Genomic DNA, 15463 nt, shown 5'->3' with positions numbered 1-15463 from the left:
CAAAGTTTTGTCCCTGGCAATTTGAAGAAAATGTTGATAATGGACTATCCCTTTTGAGGTTATGGTTTCAACTGGAAAAGTAAAGGACGAGAAGAAAGTTAGCTGCTAACATTTTTATATATCAAGGTCAATTAAGATCTCTCTGGCTCAATTATTTCTGGCCCTAATTGATTGTTCCTAGCTTTCCTATCAATTTTTCTGTTTGATCTTGGCACTGAACGTCCTCTTCACTTAGATTTTTGTTGGTTAGTTATTTATGCTCCTTTGCATTCACTTGACCCAGATAATCTACCCAGGGAATTAATGAGAAAATTGGTCCCTGATGCATTATTAGAACTTGGGTTGAAGCATCTGTTAAGTCAGTTGAATTTCAAATAACTTGAGAAGCTGTTACTGCCAATTACTGCCTCTTCTAAGGGTAAAACACATTTTTCCATCACTTGTTCCCACATGCAGGCAAATGTTTTAGTCCAGCATTCCTGTTTACATCAGTGTGTTCTCCATATGGTTGCAAATCCTTTATAACCCTAGAAAAGCAACTCTAAATCTTGTCCACTTGAATTTTCCCCTCATAGGTACAGACTCCAGTATTTATAGATTGACCCATGAATAAAAATCACGGAAGACTTTATTATGCCTTTGGACGTATCCTTTTGCATCTCTCCCATGAATTCTGACATTTGTGTTCTCCTACTGTGATTATGCAGGGCTTTGTAACGGGTGGAAAAGATGGAATTGTGGCCCTTTGGGATGATACGTTTGAGAGATGTCTGAAGACATATGCTATTAAAAGAGCAGCACTCTCTGCTAGTTCTAAAGGTACTGGCTTTCGGTGTGTTTCAATAAGGACTGTTCATGGAGGGTGGTAAATGGTAGTAAAAGGGTAGGAACTGGGTGTCAAATCTTACCAGAAGCCAAAGGGAACAGCAACACATTACTTACTCTGTGCTGGAATGTTCTGTTTTGATCCATATAAGATGTATTTCTTGTATTCCTTGTAATTTATAGTTTGTTCTACTATGCCCTCCTTTATTTCAAGACATTGAGCTTTGTTTTCATTGTGAAATGATTTTAAGGAGAAATGTCCCCAGCCTTGAGTTTAGCAGTTCCAAAGTCAATCCAGTTTCCTTGGCTAGCCACATTTTCCTGTGGTGAGAGCAGGGTAATGTGGAAAGACCTGTTAAATTCCCAAGGCCTCAGTGTGGAAATCTGGAAAGGGATATTCCTATGTAATCACCAAATTAGTCTGAGGTGCTGGAACTCCCAAGCCCCTCAGACCCTGTCACTGTTAAAGCAGTGAAACATCAGTCGTTACATTGCCACAGTACAGACAAACTCCCTTCCCTGTATTAGGAAGGAATCCATGAATTATCTGGCAGTTTGATCAGGCAATTTTATCTCATGTTCATGATTTTGAACAGATTTGAATTATATATAACTGTAAGGGATATGAAATTAAAAAAAAAAAAATCTGGCATTCTTCAGGTTTACTTTTAGAAGACAATCCCTCCATCCGAGCTATCAGCCTGGGACATGGGCACATCCTGGTAGGAACTAAAAATGGAGAAATACTTGAAATTGATAAAAGTGGGCCTATGACTCTGCTTGTTCAGGTACTGTGTGGATCTCCCATAGCAAACTATTTCCTGTATTTTTACGAAAATGCTGGTTCTTTGGTATTCTTTTTTCAGTAAATTTTGATCACTAATCCTTCAAATTTGTCTTGCCTGCATGACTGCCTTACTATCCAAGATGTGTGAGGTTGTGTTTTATAAAACATTGAACTCATTCACTAATGCAGATTAAGAGCACTAAGAAGTTATTTAACCTTGATATGCAGTGCCAGCAAGCTAAAGGAAATCTGGAAAAAAGCAGGAAGAGTGATTAACAAGTTGGAAAACTGAGAATCTGAGGCAAGATTAAAACAAAGTATTATGTGTTTTGGACAAACAAGGATCTAAAAAAAGGATATAAACTTCGAGGATTAGCCTATATTAGGATTTCAGGATAAGGTCCTGTTTGGGGTGTAATTGTTCCCTATTAATCTCAAATTTGGAAAGGAGAATATTGGAAGAACAGCAATTATAGTCAATAATAGAGGAGGGGGAGTATGGAAAAGTGCTTTAGACATTTGTTGGGGGAGGAAGAGCAGGCGTTTAGGTCTTTTGGAATGCGGAAAGCTTTTGAGAGAGAAGATGGTGAAGGCTTTACTGCCTGAGACTTGCACAATGAGGCAGGGCAAAGTTAGAACATATTACACAGCCCCACAGGCATTATTTCCTCTTGTATGGAATGCTTTCCTCCAGGGCCATATGGAAGGAGAAGTGTGGGGCTTGGCAGCTCATCCTCTCCTACCTGTGTGCGCCACTGTGAGCGATGACAAAACCCTGCGCATCTGGGAGCTCTCGTCGCAGCACCGCATGCTGGCAGTGAGGAAGCTCAAAAAAGGTAACTCTGCCTTGGCCAGGCCCTGGGGCAGCCATGGATCCCCTGCTTCTGGAACAGCTCCCTCCCTGCATTCAGGGCACATCACAGGCATTGATTGGGCAGGCAAAGGACACAGTCATTAAAAAATTGGGAGCACAGGAAATAAATTGTCTTTGGCATGTGTCAAGTCAGTGCAAACGGAAGGAAGAAAAAGGACTGTAATCTATTGTAATGAATAATAATATAAAGAACTTCAGTCTCTTTTCCCCCAGTTTCAAGGGGAATGAGTTGACCCCAAAATCACTTTCCTCCCTAGGAATACTTAAGGCCAGTACATTGCTGATATAAAAGAATTTCCTTATAAAGACAAAAGTACAATTTTCTGCATGTTTTGCTGTCAATATGAGCTTTACCTGTTAAACCAACTTCTCTAAAATTAACACTTTTCCTCTCCTCTGTATAAAATTAGATAAGCTGTGTTGAAATGGTGCCTTCTCAAAATCACTCTAATTTTATTAATTCATTGATATCCCTCAGGAAATTTTAAATTGTTCATTTTCAGTGACAGATCTGGAGCACAGGAGCCCCTAACTGGCTGAGAGAAAACAGATTTAAATATTATGGAGAGGTGAATCTGGGAATAGATGAGGATAGCTGCAGGAGGAGAGTATGTCAGGAATAATGCTGAGGCAGAGGTACACTGCCCTTAATGAATCTTTGAATTTTCCATCCGAATTTCCATTCTGTATGTGTTTTGGGTGGGTTTTTTTTTTTTTGTTTTATTTCTGGCATTGGTGCATTTAGAATGTGGCTGGAAGGTGGTATTTGCACATAAATCTGTTTCAAAAGGGATTAAATCATCGTTGTTAACTCCAGAGTACCCTGTAATGAAGCATCCATCATACCGGTCTGTAACATATCTTTTTCAAGACATAATGAATCTGTTTGAAAGCAACATACTTGATGTAGGAACCTTTCAGTTGCAGTTCATTGGTGGTTTTCTCAATCCCAGTTTTTAAACTTTGACATCCTCCTCATTTCCATGTGCTTTCCACAGGCGGGCGCTGCTGTGCCTTCTCTCCCGACGGGAAAGCCCTGGCGGTCGGGTTGAACGACGGCAGTTTTCTGGTGGTGAATGCTGACACTGTGGAGGACATGGTCTCTTTCCACCACAGGAAGGAGATGATCTCGGATATAAAGTTTTCACGAGGTACAACCAGATGATAAGGTGGGAGAGGAGTGTTTATCTTGCAGTTTGTTTCTCTTGTCTAGGCAAGGTTGAATGTTCCAAAGGAAGATTGGCTTTGTATGTGCTCCGTGCATTAAATACTTTACAATTCCATGTGGCTGTGTGCTGCACTATAATAGGCCCGCCCCTGCCTGGTGAATTCACTACAGTGGTGAAAATCACACTGGTATCAGTTAGAAGATTTACCCTTTAATAACCTTGGTGTCTCCTCCTTACAGAATCAGGAAAGTACCTGGCTGTGGCTTCCCATGATAACTTTGTAGATATTTATAATGTACTTACCAGCAAAAGGGTTGGCATTTGCAAAGGTGCCTCCAGCTACATCACCCACATCGACTGGGATTCCAGAGGTAAAGTGTTGGTCAGAGATACAGACTGGAAATGCCCATAAAATGGAATATCAGGAAACTGTTCCCCTCCAGTTACTGAGATCAATCACTGATGCAAATGCTTTTTTCCCATGGAGCCACTGTAAAGATCCAGTGCAATTACCTTTGTTGGTATCCAATTTCCTTTCCTTGCTGAGCTCTGCATGGCAATCCCTGCAAGAAGCTAGAGCCTGATGGTCCCAACTAATTAAATCAAGCAGGATTCATAATGAGCTCGTGCCAGTGAGCCTTCCCAGAGCAGAAAAGGATCTGTGTGGGACAATCTGTGTGCCTGAGCCTTGTCCCTGCTGTTCACCAGCCCCAAAACATGGTGTGAGCTAGTGACAGCAACACTACAGCATCACCCATGGGCACAGCAAACTTCCCATCCCAGGACAGCCCAGAGTGGAGCTGCCTTTGCCAGTGGAGCAGTGCAGAAGGGATGGGAGCTGGCAAAGGTTCAACTTTTGGCAAAGCTGCCTTGTAAAGTTATTAAGAAAATTAATAGCACATGCATTTATTTTTGACTTCCATTAGTGTAATGGTGAAATGAAAGCAAAATATTCACTATCAGCAGAAACTGATTTGCTGTGCATTAGCAACTTCTTAAGGATATTGGATGATATTTAAAATATTACTTATGCATTGAACCAGAGTATCACCCTAACAAAAATGATTTTAAATATTTTTGTTACTTTGGCTATGAATAACTCTCTAGAGGATAATTTCTTAATTTACCCCCAGAAATCTCTTCACTCAATCAAAAGAAAGTTCTTAATAATCATCATAATTATTAAGATTCATAACAAACTCTCCTTTTGTATTCAGGAAAGTTATTGCAAGTCAATTCTGGTGCCAAAGAACATCTATTTTTTGAAGCACCAAGGGGGAAAAGACATATTATAAGAATTGCTGAGGTATGAATTATGGGCTGGATTATTTTTACTGTGAAAATTAATTTTAAGATTTGTCTTCAAATGGTGTAATTTTTTTTCCTTTTATAATACTCTATTTACAATGGTTAGAATTAGAATTATTTAGTAATTTCCCAGTGTCTTTCCTAGCATTTGTAAAATGGCAGAATGTGCAGGTTTCTGCTTGTATCTCTAAATTTATTTTTTTTATTTATTAGCAGCCATTTGCCATAACCCCCTTCTCAAAGCCACCTCTTTTCTGTGTAACCAGTTGCATATAAACCACCTTCAAACAGCAGAACCAGGGTTTTCATGAAGCTGATTATTTGTGACATGTAATTCTACATGACTACAACATTGCCCATGTTTAGCACTTCAGAAAATCTTCAGGGAGATCTGTATCCAGATCATGCTCTGCCTTGAAAAAATGGGAATGTTTAAAGTGTTAAGCCTTTTGATAAAGATACACAATTTGTATTAACAAGCTGGAACAGCACAGTTTCTTAAGAACTAAAAGTATTAAAATAAAAATAATTGTCAAACATAGAAAAATATCCACATGAAATGAATGTGTATTTGGTATGTTTAAAGTAAGAAGCCTTCTTTGGGGGAAATTTGTTTGCAGATAGAGAAGATTGAATGGGACACCTGGACATGCGTGCTTGGTCCCACCTGTGAAGGAATCTGGCCCATGCACAGCGATGTCACTGTTGTCAACGCAGCCAGTCTCACAAAGGACAGAACCCTCTTGGCCACAGGAGATGATTTTGGGTTTGTGAAGCTCTTCGCCTACCCAGTGAAGGTAAGAAGTGCGTTTATTTCAGTGATGGGAAAGGAAAAGAAGGAAGGCGCTCTCCCAGGCTGCCAGTGGGGGATTCTCTGTGCTGCAGGGCCAACATGCCAGGTTCAAGAAATATGTGGGGCACAGTGCACAGGTGACCAACGTGCAGTGGCTGCACAACGACTCAGTGCTCCTCACCGTCGGTGGCGCCGACACCGCGCTCATGATCTGGACCAGGGAGTTCCTGGGCATCCAGGAGAGCAAGCTGGTGGACAGTGAAGAATCAGACACAGATGCAGAAGAAGATGGAGGTAAAGAGGATTTAATTCAGTCTTTCTTGCCTCAATGAGGGATTCACACAGGCATTTAACTTGAAGCTTTGCTATGCTGAATTTTGGTGTAAGCAGAGCTTGGTAGCATTTGTTTACTTCCTTTCATTGTTGCAGATCATCTTGTTCTCTACTGTCCCACTACAAAACAAGGGTAGTTTGTTTTATTCTATGTTTGATTTTTCTAAGGTTATGACAGTGATGTTGCAAGAGAAAAAGCAATTGACTACACCACTAAGATCTATGCAGTGAGCATCCGAGAAATGGAAGGCACAAAACCCCATCAGCAGCTGAAGGAGGTTTCAGTGGAAGAGAGGTATGTCCCACAAAGGCTTTTACTTCCAAGTGTGCCCTTTTGCATCTGTTTTCATTCAACTAAAATTAGTCCTTAGAAATAAGATAGGAATTCTAAAATTCACCAGATAACATTTAAAATGATGTTCGCAGAGTGCAACATGTTAAGGTGATGGAGAAAAATACGTGCCTATGACACATCTGAGTGTTGTGTTCTCTCTTGCCATTCACATGAGCATTTATATTCTCTCCTAACCAGTGTGTGTCTGCAGCAGAGGACTTGCGATAGTGGTAAGCTTGTAAATATTTTGTGGTTAAGGCTTTGGGTGGTGCTTTTATTAAAAGATTTTCAGTCACTTGTGTTGTGTTGTCACTGTTAAAGCTGGAATTTCCCATGGCCCATGCTGGCCTTAGGCTGAAATACTCTAAAAAAAATTAGCTGGAAGGGGAACAGTGTTGGATAGGAGAGCAAAGAAAAGAGGTAACAGCTAAGAACAGAGGGGAGGAGTCCAGTGAAACACAGACCTAAAGGAGGGGGTGATAAAATCTGATGGGACAGAACAGGAGCATTTATAACCAGCAAAATACATTCCTCCTCAATATCTGGAGCAGTAAATCCCTACCTGTGAATCCAGCTGGTGACTCAGCTGTGAATTCATTTTGTCTCTTTTAATAGAGTATTTTCCTAGAAATGATCATCTTTTATCAGGAGTTTCCCTGCTCTTGTCCCCCTACTGCACACTGGCACAAAAGACTGCTGTGGGTTAACCCAGAGAAAGAATTTCAGCTTTGTTCTGTTATTGCAGAAGACAAAGTGAAGTTAATAATACTTCCTAATCTCATGTAGGCCTTGGAAAAATAAGTTTCTGTCTTTAAAGCTCTCAAAGAATGCAGTGCTGAGCATCTTGAACAGAAAGTAATTAATCATTTTTGCTCAGTAAATGTGCAAAACAGGAGAATTGGGTGTGAAATGTGGGGTATGAACAATAAGAAAAAAGTTGCACCCATTATTTTCATCACACTATTTTAACAATATCATGCAGGAGGAGGATCAGTGATTTTTGCAATAAAAAGTTGGACCATAACCTTCTCGTTTTCCATTTCTTTTAAGACTATCTCTTTTCCTCAAATAAAGACTTTGTTCCTCCATTTTTCTGCAAAAAGGCATAGTGTATGATCAGGTAAACATAAATGTTTGCAAATTGAGTTAAAAAAAGGAGAATTATTATTTTATTTTGGGTGAATTGCTAAATTGTTACAGGAATAATAGGTGGCATTGGTACAGCTGTTTTGCACCAGAAACCCTTCTACTGTCCAGCTGTTTTATTCTGCTGTGATGATGCAAAAGCAACTGTAGAGTGAGTTAAAGTTGATGGATTAAGCTGGGCTTAAAAATTACTTGTATTTATGAATTACTGATGATTTAAGCAAGAGCATCAATGTCTTGTGCAGTTTTTCAGCACCATTTCCAGTCCAGGAGTGAAAATCCCGCTTCAGGTGCCTGGGAAGCTTCCCTTCTCTGCACCCATGGCTGTGCTGTGTGATGGGCTCTGGAGCCTGTCCTCATCCTCAGCCCCTCTCTTGGAGAGCAGGTCATGTCTACCCAGCACCACAAAGCCCTGTGGAAGCTGCTCCAGCCTTTCCACGCCTGCCACTCTGTTGGTGGCTGTTAAAATGGGGAGGCACCTCTCCAGTGAGGTTGCCCCTGACTTCTAGAGTAGTCCCTTCACAATGGCTGCACATGAAAAGAGCATCCCAAGGGAATAACCCATCCTATGTTACATCCCCAAGCTCTGGACTGAGGAGAGTAAAAAGCAAGGCCTTAACAATCTTCTATCTTTTTTTCTTCTACTGTCTCTCTGCTATCAACAGTTTTGTACTTTGTTTTAATCTAGGTTAAAAGTAAACCCTTGTCACTGCTCTTCCCATGTTTTCTGCTTGAGAGTCACAGCTCTTGTACGCATTTTTAATCTTCTTTTTTAATTACAGATGCTTCTGTACAATCACACCTTTGGTATTTGGAATTTGCTGTTTTGATCAATCTGACAACAAATCTCATAATTTACATATGTCACTTGTTAAGCAAAGATCAATTCACTTGAAAGGATTCTTCAAGGGATTAATAAAAATAGTGAGAATTTATAGTGAAACAATCAGAAGTGGCAACTTTATGGTGAAATGTCAGCAAAACTGCTTTCTGAGTGCATTGTGATTGGATAGGGCCTTAAGCTGGGAGAGATGCTGGAGTTTTGGTGCAGTAAGATAGGATTCATGCATTGGCTACTGCAAGACTACAATTCCTGGTCACAGTGGGGCAATATGGACACAGTTCCTGCAGAATCCTGGCACTCCCAGTTGTGGGTGCCTCTGGTTAAATCTGACTTTTCTCAGAAGATGTATGAAGTATGAGGGAAGCTTTGTAGCTGTGCCAAATTCCATCTTTTCTGAGAACTCAGAAGAATGTAGCAGTTGGAAAAGGGGTTGTCTGCCCATGACAAACTTCTGAAACCCCTGGCCTGACTTTTCTTTGCACCTCCAAGAGTCTGAAGTGACAGTTGAGCAATCCAGGTGAAATGGAAAGTCTGCAAGTACTCAGCTGTCTGTGTTGAGGGAAATCCTAAATGCTCAGGGAAATCTAAGGTCAAGTCAGCCAGCCTTGAGGCTGTGGAGTCTTGAAATCTCTGTGCACAGGGCTGAGTGAAGATGCATCAAGGAATATTGGAGGCAGCTCCTAAAGCTTTAGATTTTCTGCCTAAGGCACAGCTGAAGTAGCTCTCCCAGCCCCTCCAGGTTTGAAGAAGGGAACCCAGAGGGTGTATTCCATTCTCTTTCAGCAGGTATGTGGAGAAACCTGGTAGGCTTTTGAGGAGGAAGTTTTTCTGGGGGTAATATTTCAGATCTTTCCCTTTGCGATTGGGCCATATGTCTGTCTGAAGACCCCAGTGATTGTGCACTTAATGGCTTTTGTGCATGGAATATTCTGGCATTGGTAACTTACTGTCCACGTCTTGAAAACTATGGGAGAAGCTGGAAGGCTGCTTAGAACAGAAACTGTGAGTAAATCCCAAAGCCTGGAAAACTGTTGGCCCACCTTACTGCAACATCTAGTGAGGGTCTTGGAGTGTCCCTCTTGCTGTATTTTCATTGTGGCTTTGAGAAAGGGAAAACTGTGAAGGTGTAGTGAGCAGAAACTTGTAATTAAGCAAGTTTAAATTAAGGAAAGAGGGGGAAAAAAAGAGGGAAAAGCATGTTTCTGTTTTAAGCAAGAAGTAGGAATAGCTGGGGCTGCTTCTGTGAGCTGCTTCTTGGGGGCAATGACTTGGAGCTCACTAAGGTTTTTTCTTTTAATAGTAATATTTAGAGGGTGAACTGTTGCTGAAGTTAATTTTCAGCTTATGTAATCAAACGCATTTCAAATGTGCTATGTGGCACCGACACATAGACATGTCTATGTTTAATTCTTCTGTTTGCTGGAATAAGCTTGCAGGGCTCTGTGCTTTTCTAATAGAAAGTGGTGAATCTGAAAACCTCCAGGTATGTAATTTCTCTAGAAATAACAATCAATTGCTCAATTCAGGAGGAATTTGATTTCGGGAACTGTGATGGGACTCCTGAGAAGATTGCAAGTGTAGGGTTGGGAGCTGAACTGTACAGTGATTAGTACAAACTTAGGAGTAATAATAATGCTTTCCCTTAGAAAAGAAAATGTGAACCCTGTATGAAATTTATTTTTCCTGTCTCACTCAAATGTAATTAAAATAATCATGATTCTGCAAATATATTGGAGGAGTGTAGAAGTTATGTCATAGATTTTACTGGTAGGATTTTAATCAAATCATGGCCTGGTATTTTTGGGGGATCCAGCATTTCCTGTCTTCATCAACAGCTGCAGATTTAGAATGGCAAACTGACAGGAGAGCTGCTGCTGAGGCACAGTTTTAAAATGTCTTGCAGTTATATTGGCGTGTTTGGTTAAGACCATTAATTGATTGTTGTTTCTTTCTCCTCTCCCTCACCTTGTTGTTTTCTTTTTCCCCCTTTCCATGCCTTCCCTCCTCTCCTCCCCACCCACCATTACCCTTGCCTCCCTTTCTGCCCCTGTGGCTGGCCCCCGTTGCTGTGCCTGTGGTCAGGAGCAGGGTGCCCTCGAGAGGGGCTGCAGGAGCTGTCTCATGGGGTGGGAGCTCCCAGCGTGGCGCTCCCACTCCTCGGGACCCCTTGGCCACTGGTGGGACTGTCCCAGACAATCCAGGACAATTGTAAGCTCTGCTGTGTGTCACAGAAGAATTGTGCTGTTTCAGGAAAGGGCTGGGTTTTGAACTGGGACCATTTAAACCAAGAATTGATACGATGAGAAGTAACGCAAGCTTGCTGATGATTGTATTTACTAATCTCAAAGGCAAAGACCTGTTTGCATTTGGACTCCTACTAACTCCTAACACACCCCCTGCATCTGCAGCTCTTCTTTAGCTCAATTTGTATGACTCCACATCAACCTGGTGATGGGAACTCCTTCAAAGCAGGTGGAACGTGTTGAAAACAAGAAGCAGCATTAGCATGTTTGTCTGGTTTTCCATTTTCTTGGCATCCTGGCTTGTCTCTCTCCATGAATTACCCACCTCAGAGCCTGGTATTTGCCTCATGTGTAATCATATGTCCTGATAAAGATGAAAAGTTAAAGAAGCTGAATTTTCTCTCTTCAAATGTTGCTCTTTAAGTTATTGATTTCTTTAAAACAACATTAACTCACTGATATAAACTTCCAAAATAGCCCCCACAAGCCTTTGCGCCATGAAGTGAATTATTAGATGTATGGTTACAGCCTTGATTCCTGTACCTTTACACACACATGTCTGTGGGTGCAGTGCACAAGTTCTTGAGTGTGAATCTGTGTTGTATTTATGTGTAGGTGGGGATTATTCAAAATATATCTGAAAATAAAACACATTCTTGGAGTGGAAAAAATTACTTTGGGCTTATTCCAGCAGAAAGCCCCTCTCTGAGAATGAGCAGCATAATTTGGAATATTCACTTTTACTTTCTCAACAGCATTATGTCAAGTTAATGCACCCTCAATGCATTTGACAGCCTGCTGGTTTCATCCCAGTTGTCCCCAGGGCTTGTACACATTGTGACTGGTATTTGTCAGTCCCTGCCAAGCAGCTGAACTCAGACTCAATCTCACTGCTCCCACAGGTTAGCACAGAGCTGGTTCCAAGGTCTTCTCTGTTTGTGTGACACTTGGGGAAGTGGAACTGAGGGATGCCATCGTTGCCATGCATTCCCAGTGCCTCTCTCTCTGAATCCGAGTGCTCTCTGCCCTGAGGGTGATGTGAAATACGCAGCTTTTCTGAGGGCTGCTGTGCAGGAGGTAGTCCAGGGCTGATGGGAAAAGCCATATATCTCATGTTCTGTCATGCAGAGGGAGGATCTGTTATATATGATCAGTTCAGTGTTTTTATTTACACAATACAGCTTCAAAACATGCTGAAGCTTATGCAGGAAATAACAAAACAAATGGAAAGGGCTCTATTCCCTCAGTGTGTCCAATGTGTCCAGGGTGTGAGGGACAGCAGGGCCAGTCTGTGGTACAGGAGCTGTTTAGGGAACATTTTCCCAAGGTGCTCAGAACAAAGTCATTCCAGTGATTACCCTCCTTACTAATTGCTGTAGTGCTGCTACACTGGGCACTGAGCTGGAATGACCTGGGAATGCAGTGACCAGCTGCCCTGACAGGCTGTGACAACAGCTGGCCCTACCATAAGTCCTGCAGTACTTTTTGAAGTTTTTTTTTTTTTCAATTTTAAGGAGTGCATCAGCATACATGTGAAGTTCTAAATATTGCAACCATGTAAGGCCTTTTCAATCCTTTAAAAATGTAATTTACCACTGATGTTTCTCTCTGGTTCTGTTTGAGCTTTGCTTTGATCTGCTGTATTTGACAGCAGGGTATTTTCATATTGAATCCTATTCTTTTTGTTGTCTTATGATAGCTACAGCGTGTTAAAAAATAACATCAGGAAAAGTTGTATGTAAAACTCATATGAATGTTGGGATGGGAAAACCCAAGGGTTTAGAATTTACAAAATCTTTTAATCCCTTCTCTGGAAAGAGATTAAAAAAAAGCTTGAGGAGTTTCACAGCAGCTTGGCACCTGGGAGTCCCCTCCTGTCACTGGTGAAGGGCACAGTTAAAAGCTGCTTTTGCATTTTTTCTGATATGAACAGTGTATTTTTTAAACCTTGGATTTTTGTTCTCTTTCCCAGTCCAACCCTACCACCCTTTCCTCTCCTTGAACTTTGCTTTCTCTTCTCAGGAGCAGTCCTGCTCATGTTTGTGTAGATCCAAGTGTGTTCTCTCTCCAGTTTGCAGCTATATAAATTCATGTCTGTCTCCCTTTTGGGCTTGAAGCTTTTCCCTACCCATTGCTGCTGGCTCAGCCTGTCACCTTCTTGGTTGCAGGATACTCCTGTCAATCTGTCCCTGCTCCAGACCTTGTTGGTCCCTTTCACATGACACTGTTTCTGGAGTTCCCATGCTGTTCCTATTGATCTTGGAGCAGAATGTTTGTGTTCTCACCAGTTTATTCCTGCTGCAGTCAGCATCTCCAACCATGCAGCAATTCTGGCCTGTGACCTGGAAACAGGAATTGCTTATACTCCCCTCCCATAGAATTTATCATAACAGTTTTTTTATCTGCCTTGTCTTTTGACCTTTATTTTCCATCTAAACAGTTCTAGCTTTTTTTCCCCCTTATAGTTTGGCCCTGTTCTCTAAGATCACATCTCTTTCCTCCCACAAGATGCCCCACTATTCCAAAACTCCATCCCTCTTCCCCCCAGCCCAGCTCTTGTTGTGTCCATCTGTTGTTCTCCATCCTGGTGCTGTCTGTTCACCCCACCCCTGATTTGGGCTTCTCTCCCTGCTGTGGCTGGAGGGAATGCTCACTCACATCTTTTCACATTCCTGCATGAAGGTGGTGCTGAGGTTTTGCATCTTTTGAGTTTGTATCTGGACTTCTCTCCCTGACTGACAGCTGCGTGTCCTCATGTGAGAACATCCTGGAGATTGGCATGAGTAACAGAAACCTTCTCTGCTGTATTCACAGTACCCAAAGAACTGAAACCCTCTAATATCTGATGGTGTCCTATCTTTCCTGGAGCTCCTCCATGCCATAACATGATCTAAGCATGTTTGTTTTCAATTGCTGCAAAGAAACCGTTAATGCTTGTGTTATGTTTTAACTTGCTTTCCTTTGGAGGCAGGGAATTGTCAAGTAAGTATTGATGGGGAGCCCAGCCAAGACCTGGATTGCTGGGAATGTGCCATGCAATTTGCACAGGTGCAACAGGGCAAAAGGGTGGCATTTGCTACAGTGCAAATTTCTTGTCTTGGCAGTGTAATCTTCTGTGTCAAAACAAACTAGATGTAGTCACAGGCTTGTTAAAAGTGAAATGACTTCTTACAATGTTTCAAATGTGCTGCTTTCCATTTGTTTTATTAAGATGGTGATGAGGCAGTGAATGCACACGTGTGTATATATACATGGCTGTGTATATATGAATGCACACAACATCTGTGTTTGTGTGTGCTGTGAGTAGGTATCTATAAAACTATGTGTGTCCCCAAATTAAGACTCATGCTTATAATCTGGTGACTATCAAGCATGTCACATTGGTAGTGTTCTCTTGCTTTCATGAAGTATTTTGGCTTGCTCTTGTCATAAACTTTTATATTCCTAGATAAAGAAATGTGGAAATGTTTGAAATAACACTAAAACAGAAAAAAGCATACAAGAAAACAATTCTTTTCCTAAGTGCTAGTTCAGAGGCCCTCATAAATCTGAGCTGGAATGAAATAATGAATTTATTTTGCAAGACAATTAAGTTTTGTAATAACTTCCTCTGCCCATTCCCTGCCAGTAATAGCACTGCTGCTTGGTCCTGCTCCGTCCAGGGTCACCCCAGGGGATTTGAGTGACCCTCTCTGAGGAAATGAAGGTACTTGTTCCCTGAGGGCAAGGCAGGACAGGCTGTCCTGGGAGTGACTTGGCCTCCTCACAGCAATTGTGGGCTAAATTGCAGCTGAGCTGGGATAGAGAACAATCATCCATTGTGTGCAGTCTCAGCACTGCCTAGGAAACTGTCAACTTCCTACCAGTTCCCTCCTTGTCAGGCTCCTGAAAATAAACCAACCATGGGATGCCATTCTGCTTTGGTGCAAAGTGTGCAGGAAGCTTGGATGTAGCTTCCCTTTCCCCTCCATCCTGCAGGATCTTTAGCTCCGAGGCTGCCCAGGGATGCCGGGTGTGATGTTTCCGGGTCTGTGTGCTCTTTGGTTTTTGTTTTAGTTCTTGCTGGCATGCTTGGATAGCATGTGTCGTGCCATAGGAATGACTGCTGTGTTCTGAAGTGCTTGTGCATGAGTCTTATGCTCAGAAGTGACTCCTAAACTGTATTAAGTTTCTTGCTTGGCTTTATTTGCTGCTTACAAGGGGATCAAGGTAACTCTTTCACTGTCTTTGTGTTATGGGGTCACCTGCTGATGTGCTTGTTGGTCCTTGTTGTGCTTGAGACATGGGTTAGACTGGTTACCTCCAGCCTTGCTCTGTCTCAGAGCTCAGGTTGTCCTGCTGCTCATTCCCACAGGGCTCAGTCCCCACTGTTCTCTGTCCACCATGCCTTTAATACCTTCCATGAAAAACCCAGCTCCAGAAAAAGCAGCTCCCTATATAAAAAAGGGATTTCATTCTTCTCCAATTAATTTTTTGCAAATTAGGAATTAGTGATAGTTACGATCTCAGGAACAAATTTCACAGCATGTGGAATGTAATAGCAAGGTTACATTTTTCTGGAATCATAAGCCCTGGGAGTGCTTTCCACGTACTCCCCTTAGCTCTGTCCCTCTTTTCCCAGCAGGATCAACAGCAGCAGCAGAGGTTATCTGGCCTTACAGACCATTTGCACACATCAGATTTTGTCTCAGCCTGCGTTCTGCATTTGTCTCTTTATCTACTTTTAGCAACTGCAATTATATAAAAAAATCTTTGCTGGCCTCAATCTCCTAAATTCCCTTGGGTGAATGACTTGTGCATTTAAATG

At 41.8% G+C, this 15463-nt stretch overlaps 1 protein-coding gene across 3 annotated transcripts in view; it reads left to right on the top strand.

The window, feature by feature from the left end:
* Window positions 1-15463, top strand: part of EML6 (EMAP like 6) — an 85142-nt gene that overhangs the window by 58121 nt on the left and 11558 nt on the right. For 2 of the 3 annotated variants that reach the window (XM_021537683.2, XM_077781998.1), the window contains exons 19-27: window positions 708-819; window positions 1486-1613; window positions 2307-2448; window positions 3485-3637; window positions 3895-4026; window positions 4873-4961; window positions 5584-5760; window positions 5849-6050; window positions 6258-6384. In XM_021537683.2, the coding sequence (XP_021393358.1) occupies window positions 708-819; window positions 1486-1613; window positions 2307-2448; window positions 3485-3637; window positions 3895-4026; window positions 4873-4961; window positions 5584-5760; window positions 5849-6050; window positions 6258-6384 (1262 nt within the window). Of the gene's footprint in view, window positions 1-707; window positions 820-1485; window positions 1614-2306; window positions 2449-3484; window positions 3638-3894; window positions 4027-4872; window positions 4962-5583; window positions 5761-5848; window positions 6051-6257; window positions 6385-13623; window positions 13639-15463 lie in introns of all 3 variants that reach the window. The other variant, XM_077781997.1, reaches the window with a different exon arrangement.

Source organism: Lonchura striata, chromosome 3, assembly GCF_046129695.1.
Source record: "Lonchura striata isolate bLonStr1 chromosome 3, bLonStr1.mat, whole genome shotgun sequence".
NCBI lineage: Eukaryota > Metazoa > Chordata > Aves > Passeriformes > Estrildidae > Lonchura > Lonchura striata.
This window is presented reverse-complemented; position numbering and strand designations above follow the sequence as displayed.